Here is a 16,343-nt window from a genome sequence, read left to right on the forward strand (position 1 = left end):
AGTAATACTGTCAACAGTTTAGTATCTTCCAGATCTTGTGAAATACATAAATATGTATATACTTACATACTCTTACATGCATACATATATATACAAACCAACTGTTATGTCCACACACAGTTTGGATCTATTTTTAACGTAAGTGAAATTATATAATACATATAATTAGCACATAGAGATCTAGAATATTCTCTATAAATACTGAAGTATATATGTACATGCACATACACATGTGTTGTGTGTGTATATGCATGTACTTGGCAAAAAAAGAGAGACAGACAAACAGAAACACAGAGAACAAGAAAGACAAACAGAGAGAGAAGCTCAGTGAAAAGTGATCATGGGCTGCCCCAGGATCACCGTTCCACTCTTGGAGCAGAGCAGCTGTAGCAGGAGATTGGAGCCGCATTGATCATTCTCAGCAACAACCCCCAGCCCCAGTGCATGTTGAGAATCCTCTGGGAAGAATGTTTAGCTAATCCTGAGATTTCAGGACAAGAATTGGCCAGGCAGGTGGGTGGTGATGGCTTCAACGATGTCTGAAGAAAAGAAATTGTGGATCCAGTAGGAGGCCACAGAGACACACTTACTAATGAAGAGTGAGAGATACAGAAATGGCAAACAAACAAACGAATTGGAGATACAAATAAAGCTGTTTATAGAGGACGAAAGTGTTAACTACAGAAGACCCAGCGGGTTAGAAACCCTGATTTGCTGAAGCATTCCAAGCAGGCAAACACTTGACTATTTTAACCCTTCTATGGAAGGATGCCTTATTCATACTGTCCTGATAATCAAACGGAGTTATGAAGGTGATTTTGACTCTGCAATTTTTACCTTATGTGCTAAATTTAAAATCCATCCCCACCAAGATGTACCCCCCTAATGATACCTTAATTTCATAACAACCCTGAGAGGTAGGCAGTAGTGTCTCTTCAGGTTACAGATAAGAACACTGAGACACAGGAGGGTAGGTAACTGCCTCAGCATCACTACCTGGTGAGTGGCTGAGACAGGACCAGAACCAAGTCCTCTGACACCAGTACCTCTTCTCTGGAGCACTTGTGCACCGCCCACCCTCCACCCATCAACATCTGACAGCTTCAGAGCGAAATTTTCCATTAAAAACAATTACCTATAAGTTATAGAGAGTTTAACTTGAGGCATTCCTTTCTTATTTTTATGTTAGATACATTCTGATATTGCAGAAGAAAAAGACCTAAAAATTACATACAAATACACTGGAAAAGGGATCACAGAGCCACCTTTTGGTGTGTTTGTCTTTAATAAAGACACCGGATTACTGAACGTTACCACCATTCTAGATCGAGAAGAAACACCATTTTTTCTGGTAAGAAGAACAATTTTACATTTATTAGTTTGTAGTTCTTCTTGGGTAATAATTATGTTTTATTATTGTTTTGAAACTATGGTACTTGAATGACCTCAGCTTAAATCTCATCCCTTCTATTATTTATGTCGTGATTCAGCTAATGGGTTATGCTTTGGATGAGAAAGGAAACAACTTAGAGAAACCAATAGAACTCCGAATTAAAGTTCTTGACATCAATGACAATGAGCCAGTGTTCACACAGGACGTCTTTGTTGGGTCTGTTGAAGAGCTGAGTGCAGCAAGTAAGAGGTTATTTTTTTTTTATGAATGAATATCCAAGGCCAATTTATCCCCATTGTGTGACTGAACACTGAAAGCTCTGTCTTAGTGGAGGCTGGGTATTACCCACAGGACAAATAATAATAAACGTATTGCTCTAGGTTTGGAACTGCTTTTTTGTTATAAATTTTTTACCCTCAAACAGATGTGGTAGATTGATGTGATAGGTTAGGTCTCTATAGCAACTATTCAATTTTAGTCTGTATCAGGAAAGCAGCCATAGATAACATGTAAGCATGGTGTGTTCCAATAAAATTTTATTCACAAAAGCTGGTGGCTGGCTGGCTTTGGCTCACTGGCAGTAGTTTGCTGACCTTTGACATATTATTTCAACTGTCAGACTTCAATGCAAGTGTTAAACGCAGGAGAGATTTCTCTTTGATCAGAATGTAAAGAATAACTATGCTTCTCCTGAATTGCTTATACTTTAATAAGCATGCATTTGTATCTGTTCATTTTCCTTTCTTTGTATGGGTTATTAGGTCTATTATAAACAAATTTGTGACCCTCCTATAGCAAGTGTTCAGGACTTCATCCTAAAAATTGTATGTACTAACCTCAACCTCACCCTCACCTTATTTTTCCTATTCCTACCTCCATTCACACTTATTTCCTCAAACAATTAAATGTTTTGATCTTGGTAAACTGATTTTGATAAATACCTGGAATCCTTTTTGGAACAAGTTGATATTATAAATAAAATAATAACATACATTAAGTATGCTAAAAGTTGAGTTTCATCTTGGACACCTTTGTTTCTGATGCCAGATACCCTTGTGATGAAAATCACCGCAACAGATGCAGATGAGCCCAACACTCTGAATTCTAAAATTTCTTATAGAATCGTATCTCAGGAGCCTGCTAGTTCTCCATTGTTTTACCTAAATAAAGATACAGGAGAGGTTTATACAACCACTATTACCTTGGACAGAGAGGTAAATTAATATTTTATGTTATTCATCTTTTCAGCTCTCCTCTGTCTTTCCAGTTATTCTCTCTCTAATGCTTTGCTAATTTTCTGACTTTGGTCTATGTTACTTACTCATAGGATAACTCGGAATAATCCTCCTCTAGGGATGTGCTGTCTAATATGGTAGCCATCAGCCATATGTGGCCATTGACCACTTGAAATGTGACTAGTCCAAATTGAGATGTGCTGTAAGTGGAAAATATACACCAGATTGGGAAGACTTAGTATGAAAAAAAAGAATGTGTAAAGTATCACCTTAATAATATTTTTGTTGATCACATGTTGAATTGATTATATTTTGGATGCCACGGGTTAAATGAAATATATTTGTTTAAAATTAGTATTACCTGTTTCTTTTTACTTTTTTTATGTTTATTTATTTATGTCTTTGGCCACGCCACTCGGCTTGCAGAATCTTAGTTCCCCGACCAGGGATTGAACACGGGCCCCGGCAGTGAAGCACCAAGTCCTAACCACTGGACCGCCAGGGAATTCCCTCTTCTCACTTTTTTAAATGTGGCTGCTAAAAACTTTAAAATTACGTAAGCAGTGTCCTAGGGCCTCTCCAGTCAGGATCTGTTTGCTAGAGAGTTCCAAAGCAATGTTCCTTAATTTGTGTCTCTATAATGAAACGTCAGGAATCTTTTGTACTACTAATACATATGCAGAGGGAGGAAAACAGTTTGAAATAGGAATCCTATTTAGGGTAATAGAAGTATTTGTAAAGGAAAGAGTTACTGTAAATCCCAAATTGGAGGAAAATTTGAGTCAGTTTCCTAAAAAGGGTGCTTTCTCAAACATTTCATTTTTTGTTTCTAAGTCAAAGGGAACATTTTAGTTGAAAAAGGGAGTTTTTTTAAATGCTACAGACATAAAGGTCTTAACAGCATGCAGAGTAAAATGTGGATGATCCAAAGAACAATGTATTATCATCAAATATAAATCATCATCCAGGCACCGTCAGGGTGTTTTGTATTACTTGGAAAAATGAGGACTCTGGCCAGAGATGGAGAGGATGGTGCTCAACATTCCTCTCAAGGTCTTTGTAAAATTAAAGCATATTATTACTCCTAAAATTCTACTCTACCTTTTTGCATAAAATGAGAATGGAAAAGTACTATTTTGAATTAGTAGTGTGATTTTTTTTAAATGAGCTTCTGTCTCTGGACAGTTTAACCAGAAAATACTGGCTGTCGCTTATTGGGCACTCACCACATGCCTGGTGCTATTACAAGCCTTTTATGTGGAATAACTCAAATTAACTTCACCTGTAAACCCTGTGAAGCAGATACAATTACCCCCATTTTACATAGAAGGAAACCAAGGAGCAAAGGGATAATGTGTGTCCAACCCAGCTAGTAAGTCAGAATTGGAACTCAGCCAGCTGGTTCCAAAGCCTCTGCTGTCCTGCCTCTCACTGAGCACAGGGTCCCCAGGCATTGGCACTGGCTGCCCGGCTCCTTAAACAACACCCACACTGAATGGAGCCATCAGAAGGGGACCACGTGGAAGAGAGGTTTCCCTTTGGAGTAATATCTGAAACGTTATTCTCTAGGACACGTTCTCCAAGAATCTAATCTCCCGGGATGTATGGACAAAGTTCACCAAGTTTTGCCTTCACTGGTCAAGTGTTCTTGGGGGATTAAGTTTTCCTGGCTTAACTTTTAGCTGAAAATGATGTGTGGGATAGAAAAAACCAAGTCCTAGAGTCCCATCACTTCCAGTATAGTGCAAACTACATTTTGAATGCACTCTTTTGTGCTCAGACTATTTTAAGGAGAGATTCATCTCCTGATAAATATCACCAGTGGCATAATTAAGAATTCACTATCAACAACTGCATTAGGGAAAAGCTCTGATGGCACATAAACAGCATCTTCATAGGATTAACAGCAGATCATGAAACTTATTTATGAATAAAACATACTGTGGTTCATTCCCTTGATGATAAAGTGAACTAAAACCAGAAAGATAGAGCCATTCATTTTCACCCCAGCTGGATATTTTTTACTTCCCTGTAGGAACACAGCAGTTATACTTTGACGGTAGAAGCAAGAGATGGCAATGGACAAGTAACAGACAAGCCAGTAAAACAAGCTCAAGTTCAGATTCATATTTTGGACGTCAATGACAATATACCTGTAGTCGAAAATAAAGTGGTAACTATTATTTTTATAACAAACATGCCTATGTATATTTTAGTCATAAACTAAAAATATGTCACCTAGGTTTGTGTTACCTCAGAATAAAAATTGCCTGTTCATGTTTTGCAGTATGAAGGAATAGTTGAAGAAAACAAAGCCAATGTAGAAGTTTTACGCATAAAAGTGTTCGATGCAGATGAAGTAGGCTCCGATAATTGGTTAGCCAATTTTACTTTTGCATCAGGAAATGAAGGGGGTTATTTCCACATAGAAACTGATACTCAAACTAATGAAGGAATCGTGACCCTTATTAAGGTAAGTACTTAGTGTTCAAGACTGGAATGGGAGAAGCTGGTCCAGAGGAGGGAACTGATCTATTTTGAGCTCCACATATTTACAAGTACTTTTCATAATCAGTTAACTGGCACCACAGTTGTAGAGATAGGAGCCACCCCTACTAGCCCAATTTCTGTGGTTAGTAAGTGGTTACACTGTTTGTGTTTCTAATGTCAGTAGTAGGAGGGTCACATTTTGAAACACAGTGTTATAAGTGTGCTTAATTGAATCAAGGAACAAAAATTTAATGGTGTTATTAAGCACATGGGTCTTAAACAATTAAAACCCTTACTCCCACAGAATTTCTTAAACAAAACTTAGATGGATCTATCTAACAGAATAAGTAAAGAAGAATATCAGTGTATGTTTAAATGGTTTATGGTAGAATTACCTTATCAGATTTTAAAATAAAAAGCAAAGCTACAGCTTTCAAAATACTGTTTCATTAAGTCACAGACAAAAATTGATTCCAGAGGTTTCCACATTTTTACAAAAACTTAATATATGGCATAGTATGTGAACCCTAATAGCAGGAAGAGGAATGATGATAATGTATAACCGAATAGGGAAAAATTAACTTGAGGTTTCATAGTAATAATTATTGATACCATTTATCAATAGGCTACTGTATGCATTTAGATGACTTTTTGTAAAGCAAAGGAAAATAGAAAAAGATTAGCTCATGTTTGAAGGGAAGACACATTTTATGATTACTGAATACATGGATAATGGCATCAGAGATGAAATAGATTTACCTGCTTATACAGAACTAAGCATACTTTTTAGTCACAGATTATAGGTGCAACCATGCTAGATGCCTGAGATAAAAAGCCAGTAATACACATAAGGAGAAACAATCACTTAGTGATGAATAATAGAAATACCCTCAATGCACCATGGTAGCACAAAAAGGGGTTATCAAAGGGGCATGAAAAAAAATAGTAAATTTAGTATTAAAATGACAGCAACAGATTAAGAAAATTACAAATTTACTTTTCCAATTGTATAAAGAATCACTTCCGAAGTATAAAGGCGGTAATCAGATTTCATTCAAATAAATGGACAAGGAAGATAGATAAAGAAGATATACAAATAGCAAATGTGTGCATAAAGGATACTCAACATCATTAGTCATTAGGGAAGATGCAAATTAAGACTATGTGAGCTACCACTGCACACCTGCTAGAATAAGCTACAATCAAAGGAAGACTGACAACACCAAGTATCAGCAAGAATATAGAACTGGAACTCCTATATATTGCCAGTGCAAACATTAAATGGTAGAGCCAGTTTGGCAGTTTTATAAAAAGTTAAACATTGAGTAGTTATCCAGTGACCTAACAATTTAGTCCTAGGTATCCACCCAAGAAAAATAAAAACATACATCTACAAAAAAACCAAAAAACTTGCATGCAAGTGTTCATAGTGGCTTGTATTCCTAATAATGAAAAACTGGTAACAGTCCAAATGTCCACCAACTGGTGAGCAGATAAAATGTGGTCTATTGATACAATGGAATGCTCTTGAGCAATAAAAAGAAATGAAGTACTGATACATGCTACAATGTGGATGAACCTCAAAAACATTCTACTTTATACAGACACAAAATACTATGTACTGTATGATTCTATTTGTGTGAAATTTCTAGGAAAGGCAAAAAGCGCTTCTATAGAAAACAGATCTGTGGTTGCTTAGGGTGGGTTGTGATTTGGCTACAAATAGGCAAAAAGGAACTTTTGGGGAGTGATGGAAGTGTTCTAAAACCAACAGTCTTGATATTTGCAAAACCATATAGGCTTATGAAACATCCTCATGTTTTACACTTAAAAAGGGTAAATTTCATTGTAGGTAAATCATACCTCAATAAAGCAGTCTAAAAAAGAAACAGGAGAAGAATAGATACTTTAAACTGTAGAAACAGAGATAGTAAATCATCCCATGAGAAAAAGCCTCAGCTGCGTTAACAAATAAGTTTAGTATCTTTAATGCTGTTGAAGATAGCAAAAATGGGAGTGATAAAATATGCTAACAGTTGCAAAACTAGAGGTATATGCCCTCATACATTGCGCTTGATGCTGAAAAATTTTCCATTCTCTTTGGAGCACGATGGCTATTTATAACAAACACTATGAAACATTTTTTATGTCGCCAGTACCTAGTTCATTTTTTTTTTACCATTGTCTTGTTCTTCCATGGTCTTTGAATACTAATGTCATATGGCTGAAAGATTTTATTTCTCATCCGACATACATCATACCATCAAAATAAGTGTGTGAAGTGCAAGAACAACTTAAAAAGACAATAACTTTCACAAGGATTCTACAGTCACAAAGAGTGTATTTTTCTGTAGTCAATTTGTGTTGTGTTATTGTCCCAATGCCACAGTGACCCATATAATAAAGGGGGCAGAAGTTATATATCCAGAACTCTCTAGAGAGGAAAACGGATTTCATAATAAATCATCCAAAAACAAAAGTGAACATTGCAGTAATTCATGTAAATACATGTAATATATTTAATGATATACTGAAGAAACAGCAAAAATGGTCAGTCAGTACATCTAAATGGTCAGGACCACTAGAAATAAAAAGCAACAGGACCTACATAAACTTTGACTGGGTACTTCTTCCCTCTGCAGCTCAACAGGGGAAAAATAATTTGTATAAAAACGTTCAGAGCAGTATTAACTGCAAATAGTCGAAATGCCTAATAACAGAATGGCTAAGTAAATTAAGTGTATCTAAATAGTAGAATACTATAGAAATGTTTTCAAAAAGAAAATGGACAAATTGGAACATAAAATATGCATAGAGTGATAAACTGATTATATCAAAGGTACTTAATAAATACCACAATTCACAAAGATCAAAGTATTTAGAGGAGGATTAATCTTTTATGGCATTAATAGCAAACCAGATATTAATAGACATTATGCTAAAAAGGAGGGGGTTAGATTCTCCGTTTAAACAAATTTGAAAATCCCTAGGCTTAACAAAGCTAAATAGTTGTTTTTTCTACAGGAGGTCTCAGTTTTATATGCCATGGGAGAGAGCTGGCAGTGCCTACTTATGTAGCCCTTTTCACCAGAACAAACCCCTGGAACACATTTTAAGGAATATTATATTGGATGTCCATTAACTTTTTTTTATTAAGAAAAAAAATCACTTCAGATTGCTAAAAATAAAAATGTATACGTTTTAAATGATTTTGACCTTAAATAAATTGGGGATGCTTCCTAAACATCCTTAACATTTATGAACATCAAAATTGACAGACTTTTTAATGGCATGGTACCAATATAAGAGTTGGACTACTCAGTACTGCTGTATTTTTCATGTTTTAAATTATTATAATCTGACACTAAAACCACACATGTGTGTTCTAGTTTTTGTCCCTTTTAAAAGCATTCCCTTTGATTTTGCCTTTCTAGGAAGTAGATTATGAAGAAATGAAGAATCTTGACGTCAACATTATTGTCACTAACAAAGCAGCTTTTCACAAATCAGTTAAGAATAAATATAAGCCTACACCCATTCCGATCAAAGTCAAAGTGAAAAATGTGAAAGAAGGCATTTATTTTAAAAGCAGCATAATCCAATTTCACACTAGCGAGAGTGTGGAAAAATCAAGCCAAAGCCAAATAATGGGAAAATTTCAAGCTTTTGATGGCGACACTGGACAAGTAGCCCGTGTAAAGTAAGAGATAGTTATGAATATTGTTTCATCATTTTAAATGACTTTGAATGCCTATTTTCAAAAATCGTAATGAAATTTTAACACTTCACTCCTTTGAACCCCGCCATTATAATCCCCCAAAGGTCTATAGATTAAATTTCCTAGAGTTGTACATGTCACTGAGAGGCAAAGAGGAGTTTTCCCAGGATCCCTTTCCCTCCACCACCCGAGTATGAGGCAGAGGCTGGGTTGCTCACCTCAAAACAGTTCTGGGTAGAGAAGGCTAAAAAGCAACAAAGAGAAAGTTCAGAAAGACACTTTCTAAAATCTGTCTTAAAGGAGTATTAGAGATAAGAAAATAGCAAATAAAATTTACTGCAAAATCCACTTTATACAAGGTTGGTTAAGAGAAATAAAAATAGCTGCATAATATATTTTAATAATGGGGAATCCAGTTTCATTTGCTCATAAGCCTTGGAAATTGATCTTCATTTAAACCAGGCTATTTGAGCTAGGGATTGATGAAACTTTTGTAATGCTTGTCTTGGTCATGGTGACCTTTACTCAGAATATACTTATTGAGAACCTACTAAATGCCGCTCCTGTGCTGGAAGGTGCTGGATTGTGTCCACTCTGTAGCGACACCTAGGTTTGCAAGATCCATTCACATTTTCAAAGTGAATTTACATCTTAGATCTCAGAGCCATACCATCAAAAGATGACTCTCTACAGAGCTATTATTTATGAAGTTCTACCTAGCTGTAGTTATTTGGTTGAATTTAAGAATCCCCACCTGCCACCCGAGACACAACAGCTTCTATGTTTTCCTGCTGTCGGTGCCAGAGTTGTCGGTTGCTTCACTCTCCTTAGGCCTATGTCCCTGGGTGCCAGTACTCATGAAACATTGTATTTAGATGCGTGGCCAACCATAGCACGAATGAGAATATGGAGGAAGCTCTTCAACAATCTCTTTCGTTTTAGTGAATCTCCTTTTCATGGAATTCATCGGCCAATAGTAGCAAGTGACCTTTTTCCAAAATTATGTTAACGAACAGCTTCCATTGTGTTTTCTGCAATGTCTTGGGGACCCCTTTTTGCCCACCTTAACTTCAGGAACCAGTCTAGCTTCTCTCGACTTTTATAGTCTACTTTTTATTTCCATGGCTCTAACCTTAAGGAGGCAGTCCCCACCTAAATCCCCAGAATTGAGAATGAGTGTTCCTTATGATTCCTCACGCTGTCCCCTGAGAGGCTTAGATGCTCTAATTAATTATCCTCCAATAATATTGTGACTCTCTATTGAAACTTCTGTTTCCATCTAACTATTTAATTTTGGTTGCTGTTTTTAGTAAGAGTTATGACTGTATCAAAAGATCATATGTTCTTCCTTGAAAAATAATGAACCATGTTTCTTTACTCCTCAGAAGTATTTTATTTTTAGCATACACTTACAGAACTTTAGAATAAGAATGATCTTAAAGATTAACTCAAACCTACTATTTTACAGATAAGGAATGAGAGGCACAGCTAAGTGAAATAATTTTCCAGTATTCACCTAATCTAGAAATGTTGATAAGGACAGCAGAAGAATCACTCTCTTAACTTTGTCATAATTTACTCTTTTACTGATTATTCATATGCATCAGTTGTTATGGTATTTGACAGGACATGTGAGCTGCATCCTACTTTGAATGGTGTCTAGTTTTCACAGTAGAAAACAGAAAATCCCTTAAATGAGACCACACAAAACATTCCATTGTGAAATGTGATTCTTATTACTTTAACTTCGTCTTTGTTATAAGCATTATTTGGGAAAACATTGACAGCAGCTAAGTTCAAGCTTTAAAATTCCAGCCATGAAATTCAGAAATATTTGTGAAAATCCAAATGTATCATCATTTACTGGTATAAATATTAAAAGACAGGAAAGTTTAGTTCGAGTGTATATTAAATAGTCACTATAAACAAATATTGCCATATATTAGCCACTCATTTTTGTATGCCTAAACAGCCACTTAATAGAAAATAAATCATTAATATGATTGGTTGAATCAAATTCTCATATGTTTGGTTTGTATTTGGATACATTTTAAACTCGATGGTATTAAATTACATATATTTCTGAAAATGTAATATGAATGTTCTCCTTGCCTTCCCAAAGCTGTCTCTTTTTGCACTAATTCTCCTTTGCTTTGAAGGAATAAACCCAGAAATCACCTTATCAGCATTGTTTTCACTTTTAACCATTTCTAACTGAAAGAAGCCTATTGCTCTGAACAATCAACAATATCCCAAAATTTAAAGTACTTCCATTTAAGGCAGTCATTGATTTTTTAAATTGATACTTTTAAATATTGATAATATGCCAATAAATAATAGAATGTAAAACTGCTTTTCTCCACGAGTTCTTGTTGGGTGACTAAGTTATCCTCCAAGGTTAACTCCAAATTTAAGGAAAACTAGATTGAAAGCTGTAAGGCAGACTGAAGAGCAACTCGTAAACCTCCCGGGTGAGTAGGCAAGGGCGTCGCCCTTGCACATATGTCTTGGGTATGTTACAGAAATAAGGAAGGGTCCAAAGTAGGTGTGATACACAGTAAACAGAGGGGCTTTTAGGATAGTTTCAAGAAATTAAAAACCATTCCAAACTAATGCCTGTAATAAGAACATATATAAGAAAGCAGAAATTAAGCTTAAAAGAGTTGTAGATATTAGTTGTAGATGGTCTCAATTTATCCAGAGCTCAAAATTAATTTTGTCTGCTTTCTAACAGATATGCCAAATTTGAAGATATAGACAATTGGATCTCTGTGGATTCTGCCACCTCTGAAATTAGACTTGTAAAAATTCCTGATTATGAATCCAGATATGTCCAAAATGGTACATACACTGCAAAGATTTTGGCTGTGACAGAAGGTAAGTTATTAAATAGACATTTTTTCTTGGTTATATGCATTTAGATTTTATTTTCCAGCATCAGAGACCTTTGTTTTGATCTTGTAGGAATGCCAAATGGGTAAACCTTCACATTTCTACTTATTTAGTGGATTAAAAGATATTACTTGATCTGAATATGAAAACATATCTAAGATAGAAAGCATCCTAATTTGGTTACTACCTTCTCCTTACCAAATTGGCAAGAGAATTCAAACTATGTCCATATGAGCAGTATAACCAAAATATACATTATCTTTTTCTTATTTTTAAGAATATCCTAGAAAAACCATCACTGGCACTATTAGTATCACGGTTGAAGACATCAATGACAATTGTCCCACACTGGTCGACCCTGTGCAGACTGTCTGTGATGATGTGCAATACGTGAACGTGACCGCAGAGGACCTGGACGGACCCCAAAACAGCTGGCCTTTCAGTTTCTCTGTCATTGACAAACCAGCTGGAATGGCAGAAAGGTGGAAAATAGTAAGCCGAGAAAGTAAGCAAAACCACTGGACTATATGTTTAAACATGATAGAAATCTAAAATCCTTATAATACAGGCTTTTTTCTTGGCATGAATTACATTTCCAATACAACTGAGTTTATAAAATGAGGGTCTGAAACTCAGGCATAGTGTCTTTGATCTGCCTAATAATAAATACCCTATTTGGAGAGAGTGAAGGGAAATAGATATCTAATATCTTTAAAGTATTTGGCTACAAATAGGCAAAAAGGAACTATTTTACAAACTCATCTTTTTCCCATGTCCCCTGCACTGGGTATTCTCCAAATCGCTCTTGAAGTAGTTGTCTCATAAGCTGAGGAATACGTTGCCTCTCTAAGCACAGCAATCAGAGTAGGTGCCTTCTAAAAATCTTGATGTATGGTAACGATGATTCCATTAAAAATAACTCTTACGGAACATATACCATGTGCCAGGCACTCTGCTATCCCTTCATATGCATTATCATGTTTACTTCTTACCCCATAACCTTATTCCCTGATTACAGCTGAGGAAACTTTGGCTTAACTAGAGTTAGAGAGCTCGTTTGAAGTCACAAAGCTGGTAAGTGATGGACAAAACATGGAAAGGAGTCTGTCTGTCCCCTTGCCCCCCATGCCCGAAGGACATGTGCATAAATCCGTATCTTGGGACATATTCCCTTATTGACGTGCTCTGTTGGCTTCCTTCAAGGTGGTTTCAAATGTAGAAAAATCTATCCAGAAGACTCTTTTTGTTTTAAACAGGTAGTGCTCGTTTCAGAAAAGTTTTAAATGTAATACCCCAATTTTTCTTAACTTTTAAGTTTATTGTTTTCTTAGGCTCAGCAAATTTTACAGTCATTTTAAGAGGCTTTGAATCATGTTTGGTCCAATTTACAAACTAAACACCTTTAACATTTCAATATATTTATAAATTTAGTATATTTGGCTTCCTTTTTATGTATTTCAATGATCTGAATTAACAAATAAAACTTTCTTGTGATTCCTATACTCTAAAATACCAGTAAATTTGACTTATAAATACATCAAACCTGACATCCTCTTCAGTGGTCCAATACTGAACAAACCAGTGATATTTCAACCTAAAACCATAAATCTAAATTAGTAACATAATTACACATTTTGAACTGGAGTTACATAGCTGTCACGTTAATAGGGCTAATTGTCCTTAAAATATTACAAGTGTATAAATATAATAACAAATGCAAATAATTTCTTTACAATGCAAAAATATTAAAACTAAATCTTTAGTTTGTTTAAATATTCCTATACTTAATTCCGAATCTTCTTAGGGTTTATGTACTCACTTGCAAAAGATAGTTATGTTGTTGGTTAACTCAAGTGGTCTCCCCAGTAAGGGGTGACAATCACCATCTTGATTCATTGAGGTTACTTAAGATCAAGTTTTCAACTAGCATGAGCCCTGGGATGCAGACATCCAGATGATTCTTCTTATGGTAATTAAGTCACAGGCCTCAAGACTCACGTCGGGGTTGGTCCCCTGACTCACATTATCTCATTCTGTACTCACAGAAGTCTGGGACTCCCACCTAGGCTGACTGCTTGATTGGAGTTTGCCTTTCTTTGACTAAGATAGTAAATGTGTTTTGCATTGAACTTGTTGGGATTCCAAGACTTACTTATTTTTATCTAAGAAACGTGATGTTTAGGAAATGCCAGGCACTGGTCTAAGCACTTTACTAATATTAACAACCCTAGAAGTTTGGCATTACCGTCATCAACATTTTACAGATGAGGAAACAAAGGTGCAGAAAGTTTAACATTCTCAAAGTTACAGCTAGTTGAAGAGCTGGAATTAGTATTTGAACCCAAGCACTCTAGCTGTGGAGTCTCTACTCACTACCTTTATGCTCTGTTGCCTTTCCAGATACACAGTGGATTTTCTGTCTAAAGATAAAGATGTTTGAATTTGATAGGCTCTTGAATTTTTTCCTAGCCTTAGAAACATAAAACTCTTTAGGATACACATACATGTTAGAGTGTTATAACAGGAAGTCACTGAGCTTATACTGTATACATCTAGACAATTGAGAGAGATAGGATTCTGTAACCCAGGCTTTTTTCTCCTTGGCTGTATAATGAGATGATTGACCAACTATCATGATAATAAATAGCTCCTAACTATTTTATTTATTTGGGAAATATCTTAAGTACAGAAAATTACAGAGACTAATAAGGCAGATACCTTTGTACCTCCCACCTAGAATTGAAAGAATATTAACAATTTGTCGTATTTGAATCAGGCCTTTTTTTTTTAACGATCACTGACAAAGTAGAAGTCCCCTTTGGGCCTTTCCTCCCCTTTCCATCTTTCCACTCAGAGCCAATCATGAATTTAGTTATATTCTTCCAGGCCATGTTTTCCTATATTTCTTTTAATAAGCTCATATTCCTTAAATGAATGACTAGATGCTTTCCTCACTTCTCCAGAGCTTTGGGGATGATTTAATAAGTATATTTCTAGCTTTGGAGATCAAATTCCATAAAATATGGACCTTAAAATGAGAAGAAGATGTCTCTTACTTACAAAAAAAAGTAAATAAAACAAAAAAACCTCCCAAACACCTCATTTTTTATCTTTGTATTCATCCATCTTTGCCTTGCAAGTAAATTATTTTTTAATAAATGTTATACATATATCAGAAAAAGTTTTAAACTATTTTAACTGATCATTATTTTTACTCATGGGAAAACTGGTTATTATTTTTATTCATGTTGAAAGAAAATTTCTTAAATAATCATCAGTCAGATTTTTAAAAAAATAAGATAAAAGGTCATTTGCACAACTTTCTGTGTAATACTCTTGCCAAAAATGTGTAGCCTGAATCCAATCATGAGGAAACAGTCAGACAAATTCAAACTGTGGAAAATCCTTTAAAATAAGTGGACTTCAAAAAGGTCAAAGTCCTGAAAGGCCAAAAGAAAGTTAGGACTGTTATAGATTATTAATAGAGACTAAGGTGACAGCTAAATGCAGGGCATAATCTTTGATTGGATCCAGGATCATAAAAAAAAACAAAAAACAAAAGCCAGAGAGAGTAAGAGCAAGAACTGTAAAGGGCATTTTTACAACAGTTGAAAAGTTTGACTATGGGTTATATATTAAATATATTATTATATCAAGAATGAATTTCCTGAGAGGGTTAATATCCTTTGGTCTTAGAAGATTTATGCTGAAGAACGTCATGAGATCTGCAACTTACCTTGAAATAGTTCAGGGGGAAATAAGTGTGCATGTAGAGAGAAAGTATTGTTGTAAAATGTAAACAATTTATGAAGGGTTTATCAATATTCATTGTAATAGTCTTTCAGGTTTTCATATATACAGTGAAATTTGAAAATTTTCAAATACACAGTGTTGGGAACAAAATGGGTGGGACTGGATGAAACAAGATTGGACCATTGTTGAAAATTATTAAAGCTGGAGATGGGTACCATGGGAGTTAATTATGCTCTTTCCTGGATTACGTCTGTTTGAAAATTGCCTTAATAAAGTTCTTTTTTTTTTTGCGGTACGCAGGCCTCTCACTGTTGTGGCCTCTCCCGTTGCGGAGCACAGGCTCCGGACGCGCAGGCCCAGCAGCCATGGCTCATGGGCCCAGCCACTTCGCGGCATGTGGGATCCTCCTGGACCGGGGCACGAACCCGCGTCCCCTGCATCAGCAGGCGGACTCCCAACCACTGCGCCACCAGGGAAGCCCCAATAAAGTTCTTTTAAGAAATAGTAAAATATAGGGACTTCCCTGTTGGCCCAGTGGGTAAGACTCCGCACTCCCAATGCAGGGGGCCAGGGTTCAATCCCTAGCCCCGGAACTAGATCCCACATGCCGCAACTAAGAGCCCGCATGCTGCAACAAAATCCTGGTGCTGCAACTAAGACCCAGCACAGCCAAAATAAATAAATAAATACATATTAAAAAAAAGAAATAGTAAAATAAAGGTCATTCGATGGAAATGTCATTTAACTCTCCACTTGTCTGTCACTGTATCCCAGTAATGGAAGAGTTCCTAACATCTGGTAAACCACACACATTTGTTAACATTAGTCATCATAAAAGGATGGTATGTCCAGATCCGATCCT

At 35.8% G+C, this 16,343-nt stretch overlaps 1 protein-coding gene across 7 annotated transcripts in view; it reads left to right on the forward strand.

Moving 5' to 3' along the window:
- The window catches only part of DSG2 (desmoglein 2), a 63,213-nt gene that overhangs the window by 38,441 nt on the left and 8,429 nt on the right, over nt 1-16,343 (forward strand). For all 7 annotated transcript variants that reach the window (XM_027127672.1, XM_027127675.1, XM_027127674.1 and 4 more), the window contains 8 exons: nt 1,190-1,351; nt 1,491-1,635; nt 2,441-2,607; nt 4,664-4,801; nt 4,916-5,101; nt 8,553-8,818; nt 11,571-11,713; nt 12,006-12,233. In XM_027127672.1, coding sequence (XP_026983473.1) covers nt 1,190-1,351; nt 1,491-1,635; nt 2,441-2,607; nt 4,664-4,801; nt 4,916-5,101; nt 8,553-8,818; nt 11,571-11,713; nt 12,006-12,233 — 1,435 coding nt within the window. The remainder of the gene's footprint in view (nt 1-1,189; nt 1,352-1,490; nt 1,636-2,440; nt 2,608-4,663; nt 4,802-4,915; nt 5,102-8,552; nt 8,819-11,570; nt 11,714-12,005; nt 12,234-16,343) is intronic.

The sequence above is a fragment of the Aethalodelphis obliquidens genome, unplaced genomic scaffold, assembly GCF_003676395.1.
Source record: "Aethalodelphis obliquidens isolate GAN/ISIS:26980383/991018 unplaced genomic scaffold, ASM367639v1 scaffold32, whole genome shotgun sequence".
Lineage (NCBI taxonomy): Eukaryota > Metazoa > Chordata > Mammalia > Artiodactyla > Delphinidae > Aethalodelphis > Aethalodelphis obliquidens.